The 22,875-nt window shown below is 37.8% G+C and overlaps 2 protein-coding genes across 4 annotated transcripts in view; both read right to left on the reverse strand.

Annotated features, from left to right (window-relative positions):
- The window catches only part of BTBD9 (BTB domain containing 9), a 145,015-nt gene extending 132,262 nt beyond the window's left edge, over positions 1–12,753 (reverse strand). The window contains exons 1-4 of the mRNA XM_081940840.1: positions 10,209–12,753; positions 3,242–3,453; positions 1,667–2,030; positions 556–820 (exon numbers count right to left, since the gene is read on the reverse strand). Of these exons, the coding sequence (XP_081796966.1) occupies positions 556–820; positions 1,667–2,030; positions 3,242–3,426 (814 nt within the window). The 5' untranslated portion in view covers positions 3,427–3,453; positions 10,209–12,753. The remainder of the gene's footprint in view (positions 1–555; positions 821–1,666; positions 2,031–3,241; positions 3,454–10,208) is intronic.
- A 145-nt stretch (positions 12,754–12,898) lies between these two features.
- Positions 12,899–21,624, reverse strand: GLO1 (glyoxalase I). 3 transcript variants are annotated; one of them, XM_081940849.1, is made up of 6 exons: positions 21,472–21,624; positions 18,777–18,859; positions 17,517–17,657; positions 16,507–16,574; positions 14,241–14,330; positions 12,899–13,815 (listed from the first exon to the last, which is right to left on the reverse strand). In XM_081940849.1, exons 1-6 carry the CDS (start codon positions 21,550–21,552, stop codon positions 13,727–13,729), a joined length of 552 nt encoding a protein of 183 aa, XP_081796975.1. In that variant the 5' UTR covers positions 21,553–21,624; the 3' UTR covers positions 12,899–13,726. The 3 variants fall into 3 exon arrangements, with proteins under 3 accessions (XP_081796975.1, XP_081796976.1, XP_081796977.1); XM_081940850.1 differs by having other exon boundaries at positions 18,777–18,875; positions 21,472–21,623; XM_081940851.1 differs by having other exon boundaries at positions 18,777–18,918; positions 21,472–21,602.
- Positions 21,625–22,875: the final 1,251 nt, after the last annotated feature.

Below are 22,875 nucleotides of genomic sequence, written 5' to 3' on the forward strand. Positions count from 1 at the left end.
CGCATTTAATTTAATGACATTTAGAATTAAGAAATATTCAACATGAATTCCATTCATTCAGAAAAATGATCGCTATATCTCAAAACTCCATAAATATCAGTCAAAGAACTAATATTTCCCTCCACACCCATTTCCTTGTGACCTTAAGACAACTTCCTGAAGTTATATCATAAAAAGAAAACAAACCTAGTTCACAAAACATTCTCCTAATTCCTGTGACATATACGCAAAGCAGAAGCACTCCCAACCCTTAAGAATAGGATTAATTACAAGAATAATTTTTCACTGACTCAACCTTTAAATACCAAAACACAAAGAAAAAGGTTTTGCTATTTCACTCGTTTACTGAGGATTAGATGAATTAGGATCAGGTAATATAATTAGGATATACAATCAGTTATCAACGGCAAAATATTTCTGCTAGTTAAAAGTTGTTTAGCAGCAAGAGTTGGCTAACAACATTTTTAATTAAAATATTTTTATTTTAAAAAAATAAATTAAAAGTAATAAAAAGGAAAGTATAAAACCTTCCTTTGTAAGTATCAAAATACTTACTTAACATGCCCCTATAGTTGAGATCCATGTCCCGGCTTTCAGATCGAACTTTAATGGCATCCAAAATAGCATCAGGAGATAGCAATCCCGAAGGTCTTACAACATTTAAAAGCTCTGTCAAACTCATCAATGGCAAGCGCACTGCCTTCATGATTTCAGCATGACTTTCCTTAGGATTGTGTTTACACCAGTTCATCAATGCTTGAAAAATGTCCTTCTCAGGAGCTGCAAATGAATCCCTCAGTACAATACTGAGAAGTGCTGGCTAAAAAATAAAAAAGAAATGGCAGTAATATAAGATTGCTCAGTCAGCTCCAAGTAAAACTATACTATCTGAATTCTACAGTACAAGCTCTTCATTGTGAGCTAATAAATTCTGTTGGCAATAAACATTTGCTTATAATACCAAGATCCCACATATCCGCATAAAAACTTTACCCTTCCTACATAAAAGCAATATTAGTAGCAGTTCCTTACTAACAATTCAGGTATCTGAAGCTAGAGGAATTATTCATTTCTATGATATATATCATGTAGTTCAATACAATCCTATTAATAAAATTAATAAATCAAATTAACTTGGAACAAAACTGTTCACCTGGTCCATTACTGAAACCTATTTTTGTTTTGTGAAGATGCTTTTTATTACAATGTGGGTTCTTTTTTGTTTTGTTTCTATTATTGTTTTTGTTTTACTCTACCCAGAATCCTCCTGGATTGGGGAAGATTCTAATTACATATTGATACTTTTAATTAACTATTGCAGAATTGCATCCAAGTGCAGAAACATTAACCTCCTGAACATAAGCCTTTTCAAGAAGCATCTTCCTAATTTCAACACATTTCAGAGAAGGAAAGATTAAGCACTGAGGAATAATTGTGATTGAAAAATGGAACAATGATTATTCAGGTAGAGCACATTCCTGGAATGATGGATTATTGAAAGGGTTTATGCAGGAAAGGAAAGCACAATCATTGTTGAATACCATCTGGTCCACTAAATGATAAACATCTGGATAATAGTTTTCAATTCTATTTCAACCATTTCAACAATATTTCCAAATATGTATTAAAAAAGTAACTTTAAAAAAAACCTAAATAGTTGACATACCTTAGAAAGAGACAGAAAGCCTTCACTGGAGAGTACCTCTTGAGCATTTCTGTCCATAAATATGAAGCACATACATGTCAATTTAGGTAGTGAGTAGAGATTAGCAACGTCATAGGTCATGCAAACATTTTGAATGTTAAGAATGGTGCAAAGGTATTCAGAGGTGGAATCCTCCAGTTCTGGAAACCCATATTTATGTGCTAAACTCAAAAAATCTAATAAGACTTCTTCTTTCTCATCTCTTAATGTGGCACGACCTGTATAAATATATTTCAATAACATTGTAAAGGCTTCTGCGGTGGTATCATGGAGAGGAATTTCTGCTTCAGGCTGAGATTCACGCATTCCACCGTATAACAACGCTCTGTTCAAATGCAGAGAAAAAGGAAAAGTAAGGAAAATTTGCATTTGATAAAATCATGCAAGCTCTAAAACAAAAAGAATGAAATAACACAAATTCCAAAATTTCCACCCCAAGTGATATTTTTATCACTGTAAAATCATCACACTTAGTTCTTAAGACAAATATTGAAACTAATGACAGCTTGCATCAAGCAGTTAAAAACATTTGCAATTGATTCCTGGACACAACTATATATTTCTTTAACATACAGAGACTACATGCAGCAGGTTTTGCATTAAAAACAAGAGACACAGAAATACCGAACACTATACTAGTGAAAGGAACGTCTCAGTATTTGTCTTCTCTGTTCCCTCCTTCCTCTGAAGGTCTATAGCCTTTGAGGAATAGTTATTCAAAGGTTTGGAGGAGTTTCCCAAATAAAATATGGAGTATTCTGGGAGGTTGAGGGAAATTAAATTCCTTGGAAATGGATTAAATTACCCATCACAAATAATCCATTTGCTCTAGATTTGGGGATTGATTTGGGAGTCATTTTTACAAATTCTGAAATCATTACTATTATATTTTCTTCAAACATATTACATAGTAGTCAACATAGTAGGTATTATAGAAAGTTATACAAGCTGCAAGAAAAAATAAATTGATCCATAATAAACTATATACTTAAAAAGAAAACAATACTCTAAATAATAAGAAAAATAACAGAATTAAAGGGAAAAGGAACATTAATACCAAACTGCCTTCCTCTTCAGTTTTTAATACCAGATCTCAACCAGAAACTAATTTTATGGAATTCAATACAATACAATACAATAGTAGAGTTGGAAGGGACCTTGGAGGTCTTCTAGTCCAACCCCCTGCCTAGGGAGGAAACCCTATACCGTTTCAGACAAATTCTTGCATTTCAAAGAGTTGTAACAAATAGGTAACATAGGAAATTTCGTAATCTGCTTCACAGCATTAATTCCTGTTTTGTTAAAGCCATTTTTGCTAGAAAGAATTTTGAATTTCAATCCTCATTAAATGTAGCCTGTTAGTTTGAGATACGAATGTAATGAAAGTCAAATATAACAGAGCAATGTACCGTTATTTTTTACGTTTAAAAATAGGCATTGTTGGACAGATAGTATCAGGTTATTTCTTAATGGCTTTTTATTTCACCTTGCTTACCCAGAAATTCAAAGTATATCTGATAGGACACTATACTTCACCTGAAATACTGACACCTCGCAGCCAAAATCACTCGGTGTGCAGGAAAACGTTTCTTTTCCACTATAAAGGTAACATCACTGTATTCCTCCCCATTCATCAGAACACCAACATGATCGGACAGAATGTGAACGTGGTCTATTTCACCTACTGCTGTGTAAGGTCGGAGTGGATGACTGTTGCTCATGTTGTACAAGAAATGCTTATGCTACACCTAAAAAATACAGCATAAGAATATTGAAGAAAACCATTACAAATGTTAAATTGAGCATAACATAAATGTAAAGGTACTGGACTAGGACCCAGAACTAAGTCCACGAACTTGTCAAGGAAGCTAACTGGGTGATCTTAGACCAGTCATTTTCTTACAACTCAACCTATTTCACAATATTCTTGTAAGAAAAGAAATCGAGAAAATATATGCATGTAGAAAATATATGCATGTAAAATAGCAGGCTATTATTTAATTAATTAATTTAATTTTGAGGCTGCCCTATTTCTTAGTGACTCAGAGAGACTTACAATTAAGAAAGAAGAAACTTATCTAGAAAAAGCCAAAACTCATTAACATAGTAGCAGTAAAAAAAAACTAAACTTAATTGCCCTATCCAAAGTCCTGGGAAAACAAATACTTCAATCATTTTTCAATATAATTTCATACATAACAGACATAAACAAAATGCAGCAATATGTTCATCAAATCATTGCTACAACTGTTATGTTGATATATAAACCATATAAAGAGGCCCTTCTAAAAATTAAAATAAACCAAATAATTATGTTATAGTGCTTGCTCAATTGTATATTCTCTACAAGTTAAAACTGATTCTGTAACCACAGCAAATCAGTTAGGCCCTATATAGGAGTGCTCAAATCAAATACTGAAAGTTGTAACATAACCTTTCATGCATAATGAGCTAGAATATGAATATTTATGAACACTTCTCCCCAGAGTCTAATTAATTATCTGAAATAGAGATAAGAGTGATTTTTAATTATTAATATTAGAATATTTTCCCAAGAAATAAGTTTAATCAAGGCAAAATTAACTATTCACTTCCTGTAAAGCTCTAGTTGAATCCAATCTCAGAAGATAGAGCATTCACAGAAAGTGAAATTTCAACTATTTATATTCTAACAAACCTTTGAAAGGAATGTAGGCAGCCCTTGATTTAAGATAACAATTGGGACAGGAATTCTGGTCATTATGCAATGTGATCTTAAGTGATTCATCAGGTAATCAAACCCAATTTTACAACTATTTTTTACCATAGTCATGAAAAGCATGGCCATTAGTGAATCTGTGTTTCTCTACTGATTTTGCTTGTCAGAAGCCAGTTGGAAAAGCAGCAAATCATGTTCATGTGTCTGCAGCTATTGCAACTGTTGTAAATGCAAACCAGCTGCCAAATGCCTAAATCACAATCAAATGATCATGGTCTGGTATGATGGTCATAACTTCTAGGACAGATTGTAAGTCACTTTTTTAGCACTGTCATAATCTTGATCCGTTGTTAAATGAATATCATAACTCAAGGACTATGTACATTACATTACATTTCCCAAACATACTTTTGCCCTTTTTTCCAGTCATGTCATCATACAGCATGTAGCTTGAAGTTACTTCCCCCCACCCAACTCCTATTTTTGGGGAAAAAATAAGGCTTTGTGTGCATTTATAAACAATTCGTATTTTCAATAAGCGTTTTTTATCTACATAAGAATACAACTATAGAACAATATGTTCATGAGAAATATGAAGGTCGGTTAAACCAAAGTAGAGTGAAATGTTGTCTTCTGAAAAGTAGTTCAGCCTCTTTAGCCAACTATCGTCCAGTCTCCAACCTTCGCTTCATAGCGAAGGTTGTTGAGAGTGTGGTAGCACGTCAGCTTCCCCAGTACCTGGACGAAGCTGCCTATCTGGATCTGTTTCAGTCGGGTTTCAGGCCCGGGTACAGCATGGAGACGGCATTGGTCGTGCTGGTTGATGATCTCTGGCAGGCCCGGGACAGGGGTTGTTCTTCTGCCTGATCCTATTAGATCTCTTGGCGGCTTTCGATACCATCGACAATGTTATCCTACTGCGACGACTCGGGGGGTTGGGAGTGGGGGGCACCATTTTGCGGTGATTCTCCTCCTACCTGTCGGATTGATCGCAGTTCGTGTTGACTGGAGGGCAGAGATCGACCCCGAGGTGCCTCACTTGTGGGGTGCCCCAGGGGTCGGTTCTCTCACCCCTCCTGTTCAACATATACATGAAACCGCTGGGCGAGATCATCCATGGTTTTTGGGTACGGTATCATCAATACGCTGATGATACCCAACTTTTCATCTCTACCCCAAGCCACCCAAACGATGCCCTCAACGTGATGTTCTGATGCCTGGAGGCTGTATGGATCTGGATGGGAATGAACAGGCTCAGCTTCAATCCCTCCAAGACTGAGTGGCTGTGGTTCCCGTCATCCCGATTTGTGCACATTGTACCATCTTTGATGATAGGGGAAGAACTTTTAGCCCACTCAGAGAGGGCCCGCAATTTGGTTGTCCTCCTGAATACGCGGCTTAGTTTAGAAGAACACCTGACGGCCATGACCAGGGGAGCCTTTTACCAGGTTCGCCTGGTATGCCAGTTGCGCACCTTCCTGGATCGGGATGCCCTGTGCACAGTCACTCACGCTCTTGTCCTTTCTCGCCTGGACTACTGTAATGCTCTCTACATGGGGCTGCCCTTGAAGAGCACCCGCGCGGGTTGTCATGGGGGTATCTGCACTGGTTGCCAGTTGTTTTCCGGGTGCGATTCAAGATGTTAATTATGATCCTTAAAGTGTTCCATGGCTTAGGCCCAGGGTACTTGCGAGACCACCTACCGCCACCAGTAGCCTCCCACCATCCAGTACGATCCCACAGTTGGCCTCCTCAGGGTGCCGTCAGCCAGGCAGTGTCGGCTGGTGACCCCCAGGGGGAGAGCCTTCTCTGTGGGAGCGCCTTCCCTTTGGAATGAGCTGCCCCCGGAGCTTCGCATAATTCCCAACCTCCGGTCTTTCCAGCGCACCCTAAAAATTTGGCTTTTCCAGCAAGCCGGCCTGGCCTGAATAAAATAAATTATTAATTTTAATTGTTAATTTTAATTTAATTTCTAAATCTCATTGTAAATGTCTTTTGAGTTTTTTGTATATTCTATTTAATCTTTCTTTTAACTTTTGTAATATGTGTTATGTTGTACGCCGCCCTGAGTCCTTTGGGAGAAGGGCAGCATATAAGTCCAATAAACCTAAACCTAAACCATATCTTAAATAAAAAGATAAAAGCAAACTGCTTTTATTAATATCAATGGGAATCACTCCACTCTAAGACGAAGACTTCTCCAACAAAAGTTATTGGCTGCCATTTTTGTACAGTGGAGATGGAAAAGATTTTTTTTGTTTTCCTAAAATCAACAATTAATTAACTTTTCTCTATGAGCCAATCAGAGATTTCCCAGGAAAATGGCCTGTCAACAGTGGATCGCAACCTTTTTTTTTTAGGAGCTGAAACTTTTACTGTGTAAAACCTGGAAAGCTACAAAGTGTTCAGGGCAAGCTTACAGGGATTCTCTATGATGCAATTACCTCATATGCAAGAGTCACAGCCATAGGAGATATAGCAAGGGACACCAGGTAGTCTGTCCTCCCAGATGGTTAGTGAATCTGACTTAGGGTGCTGCTACTAAATGCCTGATCCATCTAGTGTAAGAACATACCAATTCATGGTTTGTTGGTATGTGAACAGACAGGCCTGATGTTATTGAGATTTGGCTGAGTGAAGGTGAAAATGAAGTCTGTTCAACTGAGTCTAAGTTCCTGCATCAAGCCTTGAGGCCAGTGACATCGGAGGGGGTAATCACACTGATTTATTGGGACACTTATCAGTCAGTGCAGGCGCTGCTCCTGCAGTGGGCAGGCTGTGAGTTCTTGGGCCATATGGAAAGCTAGATAGCCTATTGCTGTACTGATTGCCAAGCTGCCCTGAAAGATCCTTTCCGGGGTTCTACTAGAAAAGCAGATAAAAGCCACTGCTAAGAGGGCACTTTCCTAGCTTTGGCTGGTGCACCATTGTGGACCTACCTGGGCAGGAGGACTTTGCTACATTGACTTCCCTTAGATTACTGCAATGTGGTATACATGGGGCTGACTTTGAAGATCTCATAGTCTCTGAAGTTAATTCAAATTGTACTGTCTGATATACTGACTGGTGTTTGCCTTTGGAAGCATATTATATAAATGCTATGAGTCTTACACTGATTACTAATAGATCCTCCAGGTACAACTTAAAGTGCTGATATAACCTCCATGACTTGGTGCCTGATTAGCTGCAAGACTGCATTCTCCCATCAGAATTGGTCCAACCAATTCAATCTACTTTGGAGAAACTGTTAGTGGCATTACTTTTTAATAGCTGTGCCAGTCCTTTGGAGAAGCCTTTCAATGAATTTCCAACGTGGATCTTTTGTGTACTTTTGTAGTATATATTTTCTTCTGCATTTTATCTTGCAGAGTCCCCCCCCCCAAATGTAGGCAATTGGCTGTAAATTTGGAAAATAAATAATAACTTATTAAAACCATAATTTTACATACAGTGTTAATATTCATCTACCCAGTTCTCAAGGCATCTTCTTAAATAAGGCAAACAATTTTTAAGCAAACCAAAAACCAGTGACACAGTAGTTCTGAACTGAAAGTGAACAATATGATTAATTCTAGATCAGAGCCTTGAATTCAAAATCTCCCTCAATCATGAAACTGAAACCAACTGTTTCTCTGAAATTTGCACATAGAGATTTTCTTTAAGACTAAAATAGGATGGCTTCAGGAATGCTGCCTTCTGGTTTAAGCGCTCCAGAAGGAACAGCTACAGAGATAATAAATACGTAGAGAAAATAAAATTATAAAAATATTTGCTTCATCTTGTAGTTAGTGCAAAACACATTTCATATTTGGGCCATAGGTTTAGCAAACAAATTTTCACAAACATAGACAGATATCTGTCTATACATAATAATCAATTCTTGAAAGAGATGTAAAGAGACTACTCATTGTCTCAAGTATATTGTCAGGGCGAAAAACAGATATACAGACAGAAAGGGCCGATCCGAGACATTTTTGCTACCTCAGATGGGTCAGCAAAACCAAGTCCTTCATCTCTCATTGGATTACCATATCCTAATAATTATTTTCAGCCTAACGATAAGTATAAAAATAACTTTAATCCCAACCTGTTTTACAAAAATGACATACGCAAATATAACAGAATATAATGTTTTAGGATGGGGGAAGTGAGATCCAAAGGGGAAAAGATGCTCTGAATTATGTGGGACCATTACGCAGTACCTGTTGGCAACTGTGTTTTGAAACCTCAATAACCTTAAGATATGTTGATGTGAACTCCAGAATTCCCCAGGTAACATGTCTTCTTTATTTTTATTTTACTTATTTCATGTATGTTATCTTTTACTACCTATAGCAGGGAACCACAAGAATGATTCTGAAAAGAGCATAAAAGCTTAGCACAAATTAATAAACACAGTATGGTATATCTCCATGCCTTACTGAGTGTTACAGTAAACGGCAATGTATATATCACACAAATTTACATTCTAAAGCTAGAATCTCTGACCACAGATAATAGATGACAGATAATTTGTATGGGAAAAAACCTGCTTTAGCAAATTTCCTACTCTCATGTGGGAAGTCAAGATACTACATGAGGTTCCCCTGTAATCTTTTCTCATAACCCTATGAGATAGATTATGCTGATTGAAAAGCAGAAAGTAGAGGAAACTGTTCAAAACCTTCTATCAAAAGAGCTTCCCTTTTAAATACCCCATACTTTTGACTCTTTGGTTGACTATGAGTTACCCTGTAATATCACAATGCAAACTCAGTTACATCAAACATTGGGTAACAAATCTGAAAGGCTTGAGCTTGCATTAAAATACATGTTGTCACTTTTTCATCACTGCATTTTGTACCACATGCTTATACCAGCGAGCATCATAGTTGGGTGAGTATTTAAAGGCAGATCTGAATTTAATCATTACAACAATCTGTTATGGGTACAATTGGTACAAACTTCAGCATTTTTTAAAAAAAGAACATAAAAGATAAAGACTAGCTTTACATGTACCCTGTACAACACAAACTGCATTAACAATGAATTTCTATAGAGTAGGTACTTAGTTAGAAACCCAACTGAGTTAAATGAGATGGATGAGAGTTGCAGTCTATGAATCTAATCGTTACCTTTCGTAAGTGATCACAAATTTTGGGGACAAGGGAAATGTAATTTCAACAACACTGAACTGTCATTAACTACTTTATTTAGGATAGTTGTTTTGGGGGAGGGGATGCAATTATGTTCTGGTAAATTTAATTAAACATAGGGCCTTATGTTGTAGTTTAGCTTTTATTTTATTTTACCAAGAGCTGCACGCAAAGCCAGTAATAACTAAAAAAACACGGGAGTTTACATTCCAAAGCATAGGCTTTAAAAGGCCCAGGGACGTAAAAGGCGTCGATTGCACACAACGCCCCCGTTCTATCAAAACCTCAATTCCAGACCGTACGCTTTCATTGTGGGATGAACGAAGCCCCATCGTCACTTTACAACACCCAGGGAAACCGGGCGCGAAACCTGCTTGCACATCGCGAGGCGGAGCCCTTGAAGGGAGGGGAGGGGAAGACAAAAATGAAAAAGCTCGCGACTACTCCTTCGCGATACCCATCGGACGCCCTTTGCCTGCCATGAAATAACCTCGCCCCGAGTGGCTAAGAAATGCTCAGGGCCGCGGGGTTGCCCGGCAGGGAACGCCGAACCGAGGTTAACGGCCATGGCTGCTTGCCGCCTGCGCTGCCTTATGAGCGAGCGCGTGGGGGGGGGGCATCGAGGAAACTCCCCCCGCCCCCCCCCCAGCCCTTTCGCCACCAGACTTACCGGCTGGAGCGCTGGAGCAAGACACCCCTCCCTCCTCCTCCGCCGGCCGTGGCGTTCAGGCGTCGCCGCGAACACTGACGTCACCCTAGCAACGCCAGCGCGAGCACTCGGCGCGCCGACGTCATCGCGACGGTAACGAAAGCGGGGCTATTACTTTGCAAGATTACATTTTGTAGAGGCGGGTGATGGGGCGAAGAATTGTTCCTTTTTGGCGCCGGTCCTGTAATTTCCAGAGGGAAAAAAAATGAGGCGGGGCGAGGGGAGCCACACCGTGCTTAACCTATCCCCTTTTGGAAATATTTGCTCCTTAAAATCAATGGAGAAATCGCAAAGCTGAAATTCAAGCCAGGGCGACACCGTGGGCGGTCAAGACACAATCTTCCTGTTTGAACTGCGACGAAAATCAAGAAAAAAGAAACGGAGATTTATTTCAATATTTCATTATTATTTTTGTTAAACTAAGCTGTAGCTTATGCTATCGATTCGGGACTTGTTTTCGGGAGTAGCCCATTGCTGCTAAGATCAGTTGCGCTTTCGTTTTTTTGGAGACAACCCTCAAAGGAGTTTCTTTCACAACATATAGTGAGGGTCACACTGGGCTTAAGATGTATACATAGGTACGGTGTTAAAGGTCCAGATTTAGTTCGGAGTTAGTGAAGTCTTTTTTTTCCCCCTGATCAGAAGCCTTCTAGATCCTTCCTTCCATCTATAGTTTGGAATTTCCCTGCCCAAATAAAAAGTAGACAGGATCAACCAATACTAAACTTTTCTCCTTGTAATATCCTATGCATTGAGCAAATTGGAATGGTGACGTTAAAAAAATAATCCTTGAAAATGAATGTTAGGCAGTCTCCAATCACGTTGCCCTTTTAATGCCATAATGCAGTGAAAATGGAGCTTTTGTTCCTTCATTGATATAGAGTTCAGAATGCAGAAACCAGTTTATACGATGAAAATCACACTTGCATGTACAAGAGATACTCCTATTACTAACCTTTTTTCTTCTGTAGTCTCCAATTATGGTTGATGGCAGTCTGCCAGATTATCAGTCAGTTAGATTAGACTGGATTTGGCATTTTTATTTACCTATCAAGGGCTTCCCAAGGATCTGAGATAGGCAGATCTTTGATGGTATTAAAGGTACTGTTGCAGGATAAAAAAATGTGCTGTGTAAAGGTGCTTTTTGCAAATGACCAACAATGATTTTGTCAGTGCCAATAGAGTTCAATGGGTGTTTTGGGATTGCAACCAAGGCACCTATTGCTATTGATACTATCTTTGCTTTTTTGCCAGTTATTGTACTTCTATTTGCAGATCTTTGTATTTTGTGATTATTGAAGAAATATAAAGATCAGTGCTGATCCCCTAACAACTGCCTGGAAAGACCCTCAATTTTCTTGGCAGGCTTTCAGAAATGATTTATCATTTTCTGCTTCCCATGACTAGAGAAAGTAACTGGCCCAGGGTAATTGAGCAAGTTTTTAGAACTCACACTCCCAGTTTGTAGCCTGATGCCTTAACATTATATATTTATTTCGTAGTGTTTTAGTTGTTTTTATGTTTTATGATTTATACTGCCCAAAGTCACTTATTGAGATGGGCAGCTATAGAAATCATATAAATAAAACCATTACAAGTAATCCTCACTTAATGACACTTAACTGGAACCAGCAACTCCACTGCTGAACAAAGCAAATGATAAATGGGAAACCATGCAACCACAACGGTGCTTTCTAGCTATAAAGAGACAAGACTAGTAAATTTCATACCTTTTGTTTTCTGTCTGCCTCCTAATGATTTTCATCTTTTGGAAGCCTTGTACAAATAAAAAGCAATACCATTGTGCTAACAGCTCATAGCTGGGAACTGCTGACACGGTAGGCAAACATCTTACAATACTGTCTTGAAATCTCTTCCTCTCCAATCGCTCCACTTTGTGGGGAGGCAGACCAAGTAATTTCTGTAGGCTGGTTCTCCTTTTCCTGACGCTACATACATAACAGAGAGTGATAAGGAAGGGATTTCAATAGAGTACTATGTACTTCTGCACATCAAAAGCAATGTGTTTGTGCATTGGCAATGGGAAAGAATCAGGCAAAGAAGAGATTGCCTATAGAAACTGTTTGTTTTCCCTGTCCTCACAGAGCAGAAATATTGGAGGAAAAAATTCACAAGAGTACTGTAAGCTATCCATGTAATGTGCCTGTGGCTTTCAAATCCAACTTGCTTGTATGATTGCATTAGTTTCAATGTGTAGAAAAGTAAACAGCTTTTTCTCTTACAAATCCCTTCCTCTCCAATCTCTCCACTCTGCAGTCGGGGGAGGGAGAGAAAAAAACAGGACAGGTATAGGACAACATGGCCTGAGTGTAACCATAATCACTTGACTAAGGATTGCTGTGTAGGTATTAAATGGTGGTAACTTGACTGTAAAATTATTTTTAAGCACCTTTGTAACTTCAAACAATTGCTGAACAAGTGGTTGGTAAGAGATCCGTACATTGAACTGGCTCTCAATGTAGTCTCCAAAACCAATACTGTTTTACTAACTTCCTAGTTTTTGTTTTGCAAACAACCAATAGATCCTGAAATTATTTTTCCTAGTGCCAAATATGAAGAAGCATAAACAAGATTCCACAAAGTTGAAGAGTCAGCTTCAGCAAGAGAATAAAAAAAAGAATACAACTTCATAATTTAGTATGCAAGTATTTAATATTTTTCATCGTCTTCCAGAAAAAAACAGTCTTAAATTGCCATTTTGATCTTTTGTCAGCACTTCAAAATGATCCAGCAACCACTATTTACTGAACAGGAGTTAGGAGCAAGAATTCACCAACCATAAAAAGGGTTCTATGGTGAACAGTTTTCCAGAAGAAAAATTTCAGAACGTTTGACTGCATTCAGGCACTACGACAAAATAATATTTTTTTAAAAGTTGGCACTATTTCACTTAAACATGATTTGTACTAATTGTGGTTCACCATTTTAAAAAAATCAGTTATGAAGGTTTGTTCTACTCCAAGATATCCCTGCTTAGTAGAAACAAGTACATTTCTAAAAAAACAAAAAGCTGAAAGCTCTGCTTTTTCTATCGTAGATTTGGAAACTCAAACCTTGATAAAGATCTTAACAACATTGGTTTTTAGAATGGCCCATAGTAAACCACAGGTTTACATGCCCCAAAAGAAAAATATTAGAATATTCTGTCTTCAGATTGAATAGGAAATTGCATGCAAGAGCCAAAATTGAGCTTCCCATCTCTTCTTGCACACAAAAGGAAAAGAGAAAGGAATCTGAGACCATTAGTACACTGCTGCTCACTCCCTAACCTCCAATCTGTATGATTCTTCTGTTGTATTACACTAAGTGTTCAAGTTCACAACCAAATTCATAAATTAAGTAGGGAGAGGAGAAACAGAATACAGGATCAGCTACTCTTTCTGGTTACATCAATTGGTTTCCCTTAAAGAAGTTACATGGTTTCTTGTAACTAGCAGTGCATTGTTGTTATTTCTAATCTAGATTAAAGTCACCATATGATTAGGGTTCAGGATTTCAATCCAGTAGCCATCAGGATCCTGAATAAAAGCCAGGCCTTTCATTTTACCTATAAAAAAGGAATATATAGTTTTAATAAATTCCAGTGTAGGTATCATTTTAAGCCTTTACAAGGTATGTGTCCCAGGATAATACTGTAGGATCCAGTCTGGGTCAGTCACCAGAAGTTCCCTGAACAACAGTCTGAAAGCTCAGAAGACAAAACCTCTGGTCCCGGTGACGGACCCAGATTGGATCCTACTTTACAACTTTCCCAGATTAATATCAAATCTTTGCCAAGAATTTTTTTCCACCAGCATGATTTTTATCATTTATTTGCTAAAAGCAAACTGGAGATAGACAAATAGGTTGGGGATACACATCATGCTCTCCTACACACGTGTATATATAATTTGACATGATTGATGTATTTACCAATTAATCTCAATACTACATACAAGGAAAAAGGCAATTATTGGTTCACAGCACACTCACCATCATCTGGTTTTTTCACAAATTTTACCCCCAGTTCTTCAAATCTTTTACAAGCTTTATTTACATCAGGAACAGCAATTCCAATGTGACCTAATGAACAGCAGAATAATCAAAAACAGTGCTATATTTGGCAATACATGAATAATGCCTTTGTTCATAAAGCTTTGACATAAATCATCCATTTTTTTGAAAAACAGGAAATATAGCCATTATTCCATAATACATACAGAAGAAATATATTAATTGTATTCAATTGTATTTAAAAGAAAACACCCACAATCTGATGTGATCCAGATGCATTGGTACATTATTTCCATCCAGTTCTGAAACTCAATGACAGGATTATGGGAATTATAGTCCAATAAATTTATAGATTATCAAGAAGATTCAACTTTACTGAATGAACCAGAGTATCATTGTGGATTTTACATCAACTCCAATCCCTAGTTTCTGCAATATGCTAAACCAGCAGTCCCCAACTTTTTCAGTATCAGGGAACAGTTTCATGGAAGACAATTTTTCCATGGACTGGGGGAATGGGATAAGCATGCAATCTAGATCCCTCACATGTGCACTATGCACTTTGCACTATGTGAATCTAATGAGATCTGAGGTGGGGCTGAGGTGATGAACCTAGCACTGGGGACCAGCTGCAAATACATGTGAAACTTTGCTCACTCGCCCATCTCTCACCTCCAGCTCTGCAGTCCGGTTCCTAACAGGTCATGGACCAGTACCAGTTTAGACATACACTAAAATTGTCTCTAACAAATGTTTGGGCAACATCCACTATTGTTGTAAACAAATATTCAACCTTATTCATTTTAAAAGTCATTACTCTTTCTCCTGTCCTTAATTTCAAATAAAAGAATAAGTTCTCTCTATGCTTGTACACAGCAGGCTTTTTCTGTAAATATTTGAAGGTGATCATGCCTTTCCTTAGTCTTCCCTTTTGTAAGCAAAATATAGTCAAAAAGCTTAACCATTCTTTCTAAGACTTGGTTTCCAAGCTCCTTATCACTCTGTTACTAAACCATGCAGCACACTTAACGCTTATTCGGTTTTTACCACGGGAATTGCTTGGATCTATGCTTGCAGTATCTTGTTGACAGTATCTTGACCCACATCGTTGTTTGTCTTTTTAAGATTTCAAGCTATAGCATGCTGCCCATCTTTCTCCTTAGTATATTCAATTCTTGAAGCTGAGTACATATGGCTAATTTTTCACCTTCATTTTGGTTAATTTCAGAACAACATAAGTCACTTGGCCTCAAGGTGCCTGACTCATTCATTCCATCAATCTCCCAATTGGTCAGAATTAGACCCAGGAGAGCCAACTCTATCATCACGTAACACTATCTTCTTAATAAAAGTGCTACTTTACCAAAATTTATACCTGTCTCCTTTCTTCTGGTTTGGTTTTTATTCAGTTATTCCAATTTATATAGTCACCCATCTCTGACTCTGGTCACCTCACAAGTCAATTTTTTTTAAAGGAGCTGCTTCAAAATAAATTGTTGAAATAAATTGTAGTACACTGTTCCTTTGTCTGCCCTTGAAGACACCTCAGTATATGCAGAATGCTGAAACCAACATGCTGCTTGTGTAACACCTAAACTGCAGACTCTGACTCTGACTTGACCATATAAAGGGTTTATTCTTGATCTTTACTCTCACCTGCTTTCCAAAATCCAGTTATTTTTTTACATTAGTTGCCTTCGGAAAAGCCATTAAAACATAGCTGTTTTGACAAGCCTTCAGAGTTGTGGTATGTCTACCATTTATTTAGTAATTTGCTTTCAATATTTTTTTCACCGTGATATGCACTTTTATGATTTTGCTGCTTCGTAATTTTGTTTTGTGAATTACCTACAGATGTGGCAGTATGCAAATAATGACAATAAATACAATCCAGGTGTAATGAATATGATAATCAGGTATAATGTTGGTTTTGCCTGAAGTTCCTTCAGTAGAATTACATAGTAATTGTAAATATGGTTTCTCTGACAAATGAAGCCCAACCTAGAAGGAAATTTATACTGCCATCAGATTGTGGAAACTGAATACAACCAGATGCATTAAATTGGGGAGAGCTGATCCTAGAGCCAATGTCATCATTTTATTTCATGGAGAAAGGTTTCCTCCATGAAAAGATTTTTAAAAATATGAAGCTGGAATAGTTCCCCCCCCCTTTTTTTTTAAAGGTTAATATTTTTTTTCTAAAAGACACACACATAATACATTTTGGCTTTTTTTCAAAACATACCAAATCCTCTGGGGTCTGAATTGCCATTGTGGTAAGCCTGATTCTCATCATTTTCAGTGCCCCAGTTGCTGAAAGAAAGAAAGGGGAGAAATGGAATAAGTGGAGGATAAATATATATTGATTAAGCAATTCCAGCACAAATTAGAGGCAAGCTAAACTTTTTGAAAAACATTTATGCTTAAAAAACTAAAGAGAAGCCTAACCTAAGTATAGAGAACAGTAAATATATAAATTTAAACCATTAGCAAATTACAACTATTTATATTGGGATTATTGCTTTAGATAAATTAAAGCTACTATATAATAAAAGAATCCACATCAAAAATGAGCTGCATCCAAAACAAAATAAACCTATAAGCTTATACAGAACAAGGTTTTATTTGCTCTGATACAAGATTGGAAGTAATTCATTGGGGAGGAATCTGCTTCTTTATTGCACAGTGAGTCTGGTACCCAAACTTGTAAAACGACAGGTAGAACTTGCTTAACAACCATTCATTTAGTGACTATTTGAGTTACAATGGCACTGAGTACTTATATCCAGCCCTGAAATAACAATTGTTGTAGTGCCTCTGCAGTCACATGATCAAAATTCAAATGGTTGGCGTCCCACTTCCATTTACAATTGTAGGGATGCTTCAATTCCCCCTAACTATCTCCATCCTTTTGGCTTTTCTGCACTCTGCTGCCCCAAGCTGACACCACAGTAGCTGCTTGTACACCCTCTCACACTGGACAGCAACCATCCCCAGCCATCACGGATATTAAGAAAACCAATTTTCCCCAATGGGTGTTTTTTGTCAGAACTGGAAATAAACACTGGGAACTAGAAAAACATTGCAAATTCAGTCATGTAATTGCAAAGATGAATTGATTGCCCAGCATTCAAAATGCGATTACATAATGGGGAACGGGTAGATTATCATCATAGAAACTTTGAAAACAGGCCATAACTAGTTATGGGGTCTTTTAATGATCATTAAGCAACCAGTCATAAGTCATACACTCACTGTGTCAGTTCTACTGTGGCCTTCCTAGAAAAAGTCCATGCTATCCTCTCATTATTATCTTTTGGAATATCATTTTTGTCTTCATAAGCCAAAAAGTAGAGGGAGAACTTCATAGAAGGAAAGTCATACTTTTGTAGTAAACTGAGGGGGAAAAAACATACAAATTATTTAATCCTAAACGTATGATTTGCTATCATTTGTTTTACATAACTGTAAATGTACTGATTTCTTGAAGTAAAAAATATACCAAGAAAGCAAAATTTATCACACCTCAAAGATCAATAAACTCATTTGGCACAAGCTTTCAGAGAGATCGCTTAAACTGAAGGGAATCAAATCTTTCACAAAATAAAGCTCCCCCCCCCAAAAAAAATTTCCTCATTGTAACACAGTACCAAGCCCTTTAGCGATCAGCTTTAGGACTGCTGTCGGCAATTTTTTAAATTGAAAAAAATCAATTAAAAATAAACCTGATGTTTATCACAAGAAAAGCATACCAAAAAGTTATATTATTATCTTATATAGATCAAATCTAGAGGGACCCTTACTATGGCAATGTTGAGGAGAAGGCAACATTTTTGCTTATATAAAATCCCAGTATTCACTCAGAAAATATTTGGAGGAACATTTCTGAGAAACAACATAAATTAGCCTATAGTTTGCTTTTTATTACTGAACAAAATTGCTTCTGATCAGAGATATGAATGCACTTTACAATACTTCTCCCAAATATGTCAATCAGTTTTAATTCAGACTACACATAACAAGTATGGTAGCCAAAAGCATTTGGTTTGTTATTTCAGAGATGCTTTTAAATTAATATTATAATAAATTTGTAGGCGCACCTTCTGTTTATCACCTGCAGCAAATAGAACCTTGCAGGGGATTTCCATTCAAGAATGCTCCAATTTATTGGCAATAAATGTGAGATGAGGAGGAACAACATTCGGTTTCAAATCTTAGAGAAAAGGCTGAATTAAGCATGTTTCTCACTCAAATTATTGACAAAAACATTATACCCACAAACAAAACAAAGAGTCATTTTATTGAGCTGAGGTTTTCATCAAAGAAAAGAGAAAAGGTCTTTTTGTTTCTTTATTAGTTCATCTCTTTTGTGCCAAGTTTTCTCAAAGGCCTTCCAAATGGTTGGAGCAGTTTAAAGCAGCTTAAAATCTTTCATTAGTGGAGGACTACATCCAAGATTCTTTTGATTTAAAATGGTTAAAATGCTAATGAGGACAAGTAATAGTTTTTACTTACGTCATCCCAAGAATTCTAGTATAAAAATCCAGTGATTTTTTAGGATCTTTTACTCTTAGCATTGTCTGCTGCATAATAAAGTCCTGCAGAAAAATACAACTTTGGAAAAACAGAACACTCAACAACATAGAATATAATTTTCCTAGAGACAAAAAAAGTGGTCATGATAAAATATTTATTTTGATATCAGATTAACAGCACAATACTACATAGTTAGTTCTTGCACGGTGTTAGCAGGATTCTGGTGGATGTTATTATTTTGATGCCTGTGGTACTAAATAACAATCAAAAAACCATTATTTTGAAAGGGAGCTTCAAGTTCAAAAATTTTGCTCAGCCTAAGAATCTAAATTAAAACATTGTAAGAACTAACTGTCCAGGGCCCCTTAAATACATCTCCTTTCATTGAAAACTGGTTCAGTTTACACCTGTTCTTACTGATAAGAATGTTTATAACTTTTATTGGGCCCTTCCGGAAAATTATTCCATTTCATATATTCTGGGACAACAGAAAAGATTGCTGCATGTCACCCTTCCAGGATCTCTAAAGTGTGATCCTGCTCTCCTTGGATTTTGTTTTTCCAAGCTAAATGAACCCAGTGTTCTCAGTCTCTATTTAAGACTTGATTTTTTTTCCTGATTTTTCTTAATGTTTTCTTTCTACTTACTCCAGCTTCATTTTTTTTTAAAAAAAAATGGACACGGGATGTGAAGATCACCAATTAGTGCCTCATATAAAGAAGGGCTGTAGAGTGTTCAGATTCAAAGATGCTTCAAAAAAATGCCTGCCTGCAATTCCTTAAAGCAGTTTCATCTGCAATGCAATCCCAGATAAAGATTTGTTTGGCTTAAAGAATTAGACAGATACCACCATTTGTTTAGTGACTGTTCAAGTTACAATGGTGCTGAATGAGGGGGACTTATGAGCAATCCATAAAGTTGAGATCCTCAAAGCATCTCTCTAGTAACATGATTGTGATTTGGAGGCTTGGAAACTGCCTTGAACTTAAAAAGGTTGCAGGGTCCTGCAGCTAGGTGATCACCATTTGTGACCTTCCCTGACAGTTTTCCTTAAGCAAAGTCAATGGGGAAGGCAGGGAAGGTCACAAATCTCTCCCCATAAGTCACTGCTACTCTCACCACTTTTTCTCCCCAGGAGCTCCTGCGCAACAGAGTGCTAGGATAGGGAGCCATTAGTAAGAGAGGCTTGATTTAAATAACTCTTGCAACATACTTCTATTTTATCTTTTCAAAACCATATTATAGTATGTTAAATGGAGCTAAAAAAATTCTGTTGCTAACTGAGACATTTTAAGTGAGTTTTGCCCTATTATTACGACTTTTCTTCCCACAGTTGTTAAATGAATCACTATAGTTGATTAGTTAGTAACTCAGTTAAGTGAATCTGGTTTCCCAATTGACTTTGCTTGTCAGAAGGTTATAAAATGTGATCACATAATCTTGGGACACAGCAAAGATCATAAATATGAACCAACTGCCCAGCATCTGAATTTTGATCACATAATCATGGGAATGCTGCTAAGGTCGTAACTGTGAAAAAAAGTCAGAAGGTAAAAGTTCCCCTCGCACATATGTGCTAGTCATTCCTGACTCTAAAGGGTGGTGCTCATCTCCATTTCAAAGGCAAAGAGCCAGTGCTGTCCAAAGATGTCTCCGTGGTCATATGGCCGGCATGACTAAACACTGAAAGCGCATGGAATGCTGTTACCTTCCCACCAAAGGTGTTTCCTATTTTTTCTACTTGCACTTTTACATGCTTTCGAACTGCTAGATTGGCAGAAGCTGGGACAAGTAACGGGAGCTCACTCCATTACGCGGCGCTAGGAATTTGAACAGTCAAACTTTCTGATCAAGTAGCTCAGCATCTTAGCCATTGAGCCACCGCGTCCCTGAAAAACAGCTATAGGTCACTAAATGAACTTTTGTAAATTCAAGGATTACCTGTAATCAATTCAGGTTACAATGTGCAATCTTACAATCCTAAACAGATATGAGGGGTCCTTGATGCTCTCTGAGCTTGGTTGTTTTCTTGCAGATGTTTCATTTCTCAACTAAGCAACATCATTAGGCTTAGAACTCGTTCGGATAATGAAACAAAATGAGGACCTCTCATTTCAATCCTGAGCTACAAATATTTTCCGTTATTGGCTATGCATATCTATATCATGATTAGTAGGATAGCTAACAAAGTATAAAGTATATGTGCAGAATTGCTTTCCTAAGCTTGGGGCAGTCCAGATATGAAGCAAAATTCTCACTGTGCAAGGTTTCAGAGGATGGGAAGTGCTGGCCAAGCAGATGGACTAGGCTGGAAAATAAAGAATATTTGTAGTTCAGGGTTGAAAGGAGAGGTCTTTGGTGCTTTCTGAGCCTGCTTGTTTTCTTGCAAGCAAGCTCAGAGACCCCCTCAGGCTGGAAAAGGCTGGCATATCAGGCAACAGCATTCCGGGAAGGATTTGCAGCCAAGATTTGAGGTCATTTTTTGCTTGGCTAAGGGCTCTGGCTTCCACCCTGTATTCCGCAACCCCTGAATCTTGCGAGCTCTACTCGTTCTTTCAGCTGAGCCAAAGTCGCTCGCAGTGAAATCAAGAGTGCCCCCCCCCCTTCTTCCCACTTTCCAGCAAGCTCTCGCTATTTGTTTCCTCCTCCTTGCAAGTCACTTCTTTCTCTTTACCTTCGTTCTGGGATCGGGGTCGGCACAGGCGCTAAAGGCTTCCTCATCGCTTAGACCGCTCACCTCGCCTTGCTCCGACATGCTGCAACCTAGGAACCAAATAGCCACACAGAATTACGCCCAGGCCGTCCCCTCCCTGACACGTATTTTAGAGGCGACGAGAGAGAGAGAGAGAGAGAGAGAGAGAGAGAGAGAGAGAGAGAGAGAGAGAGAGAGAGAGAGAGAGAGAGAGAGAGGAGGCCCCTCAGCCAATAGAGGCAAGGCATGCAAATCGGGCAAATCCGTTGTTCCTACAATTCCCAGCATTCTTTGCAGCTGAAGGGTGTTTAATTCCACCCTCCTCTTTCGCATCCCCAATTCCTTTTAAAGAAAAGATGATTCATCCCCTATAACTGATGAGGAAGTTAAATGCTACTGCGGGGTAACGATGACCTACGGCCCAGAAAATTAGAACAGTAGTTGAAAGAGCAACAACAATAGCAAGAGCAGCTGTATGATTTACACAGTAGTTGACTGCAGAGAACTGAAAGAAAAGAAATATAATTTTTTTTAAAAAACTAAATTATGTATGTTAATTCTAGCAAAACTTTTAAAAACTATTAATACCGTACATCCAATAAACCTCAATCAATTTGATCCACATGATCAAATTTGAACCACATTCATGCTCTTCGAAAGCAAAGAACAGTAAAAAAATCTTCACAGCTAACGGAGACTTAATGGAAGATTTTAACTTGTTTGGTATTCTTACAAAATCCAATTTTCTGAAATGTAATGGTAGTTTGTTAAGCATTGGTTTTCAAAGTCAGTGTTTATTATATCAAATAAGGCATCTAGAAATAAATAGTTGAGCAGAAGGCTGCAATTGAAGAAACTGTTATTAAAGCAATGCTCTCCAATTTAGGATTGCTCCCCGTGTACATTACCCAAATGCTTATTCAATAAAATATGAGTTGGCTCAGTTAATACAGCAATTCATTCATTCACGCCTTCAAGTAAGTATTGACTTGGCAACTGTCTGGACCAGTCCCTGCAGTTTCTTGGCAAGATTTGCAGAAGTAATTCGCAGCATAGTAAATCATAAACAATCATTTATAAATTACACTCTTTGGTTTACCACATCACTTCCTTGGGGTAATTTTCTTGGATTAATCTGGCAGTCTGGAATTTAAGCTTTTTCTTCAGGGCTTTTCAAAGTACTGTCCTGTTCCATCTTTTCGCCAGGTTAAATGATTCCAATTCTTCCAGTCACTCAGTTTAAACTTCTCTTTCCTGATCATTCTTGTGTACTTTTCTTCTGAATCATTCCAACTTCCCAGAAAAAAAAACATGGTGTAAAGAAAAGCACGCAGGAAGGAAAAAGTCACTGACCACTGTCATTATAAAGAGCAGCCTATACGTGGC

Source organism: Natrix helvetica (genome assembly GCF_964273705.1).
Source record: "Natrix helvetica genome assembly, chromosome: 2".
Lineage (NCBI taxonomy): Eukaryota > Metazoa > Chordata > Lepidosauria > Squamata > Natricidae > Natrix > Natrix helvetica.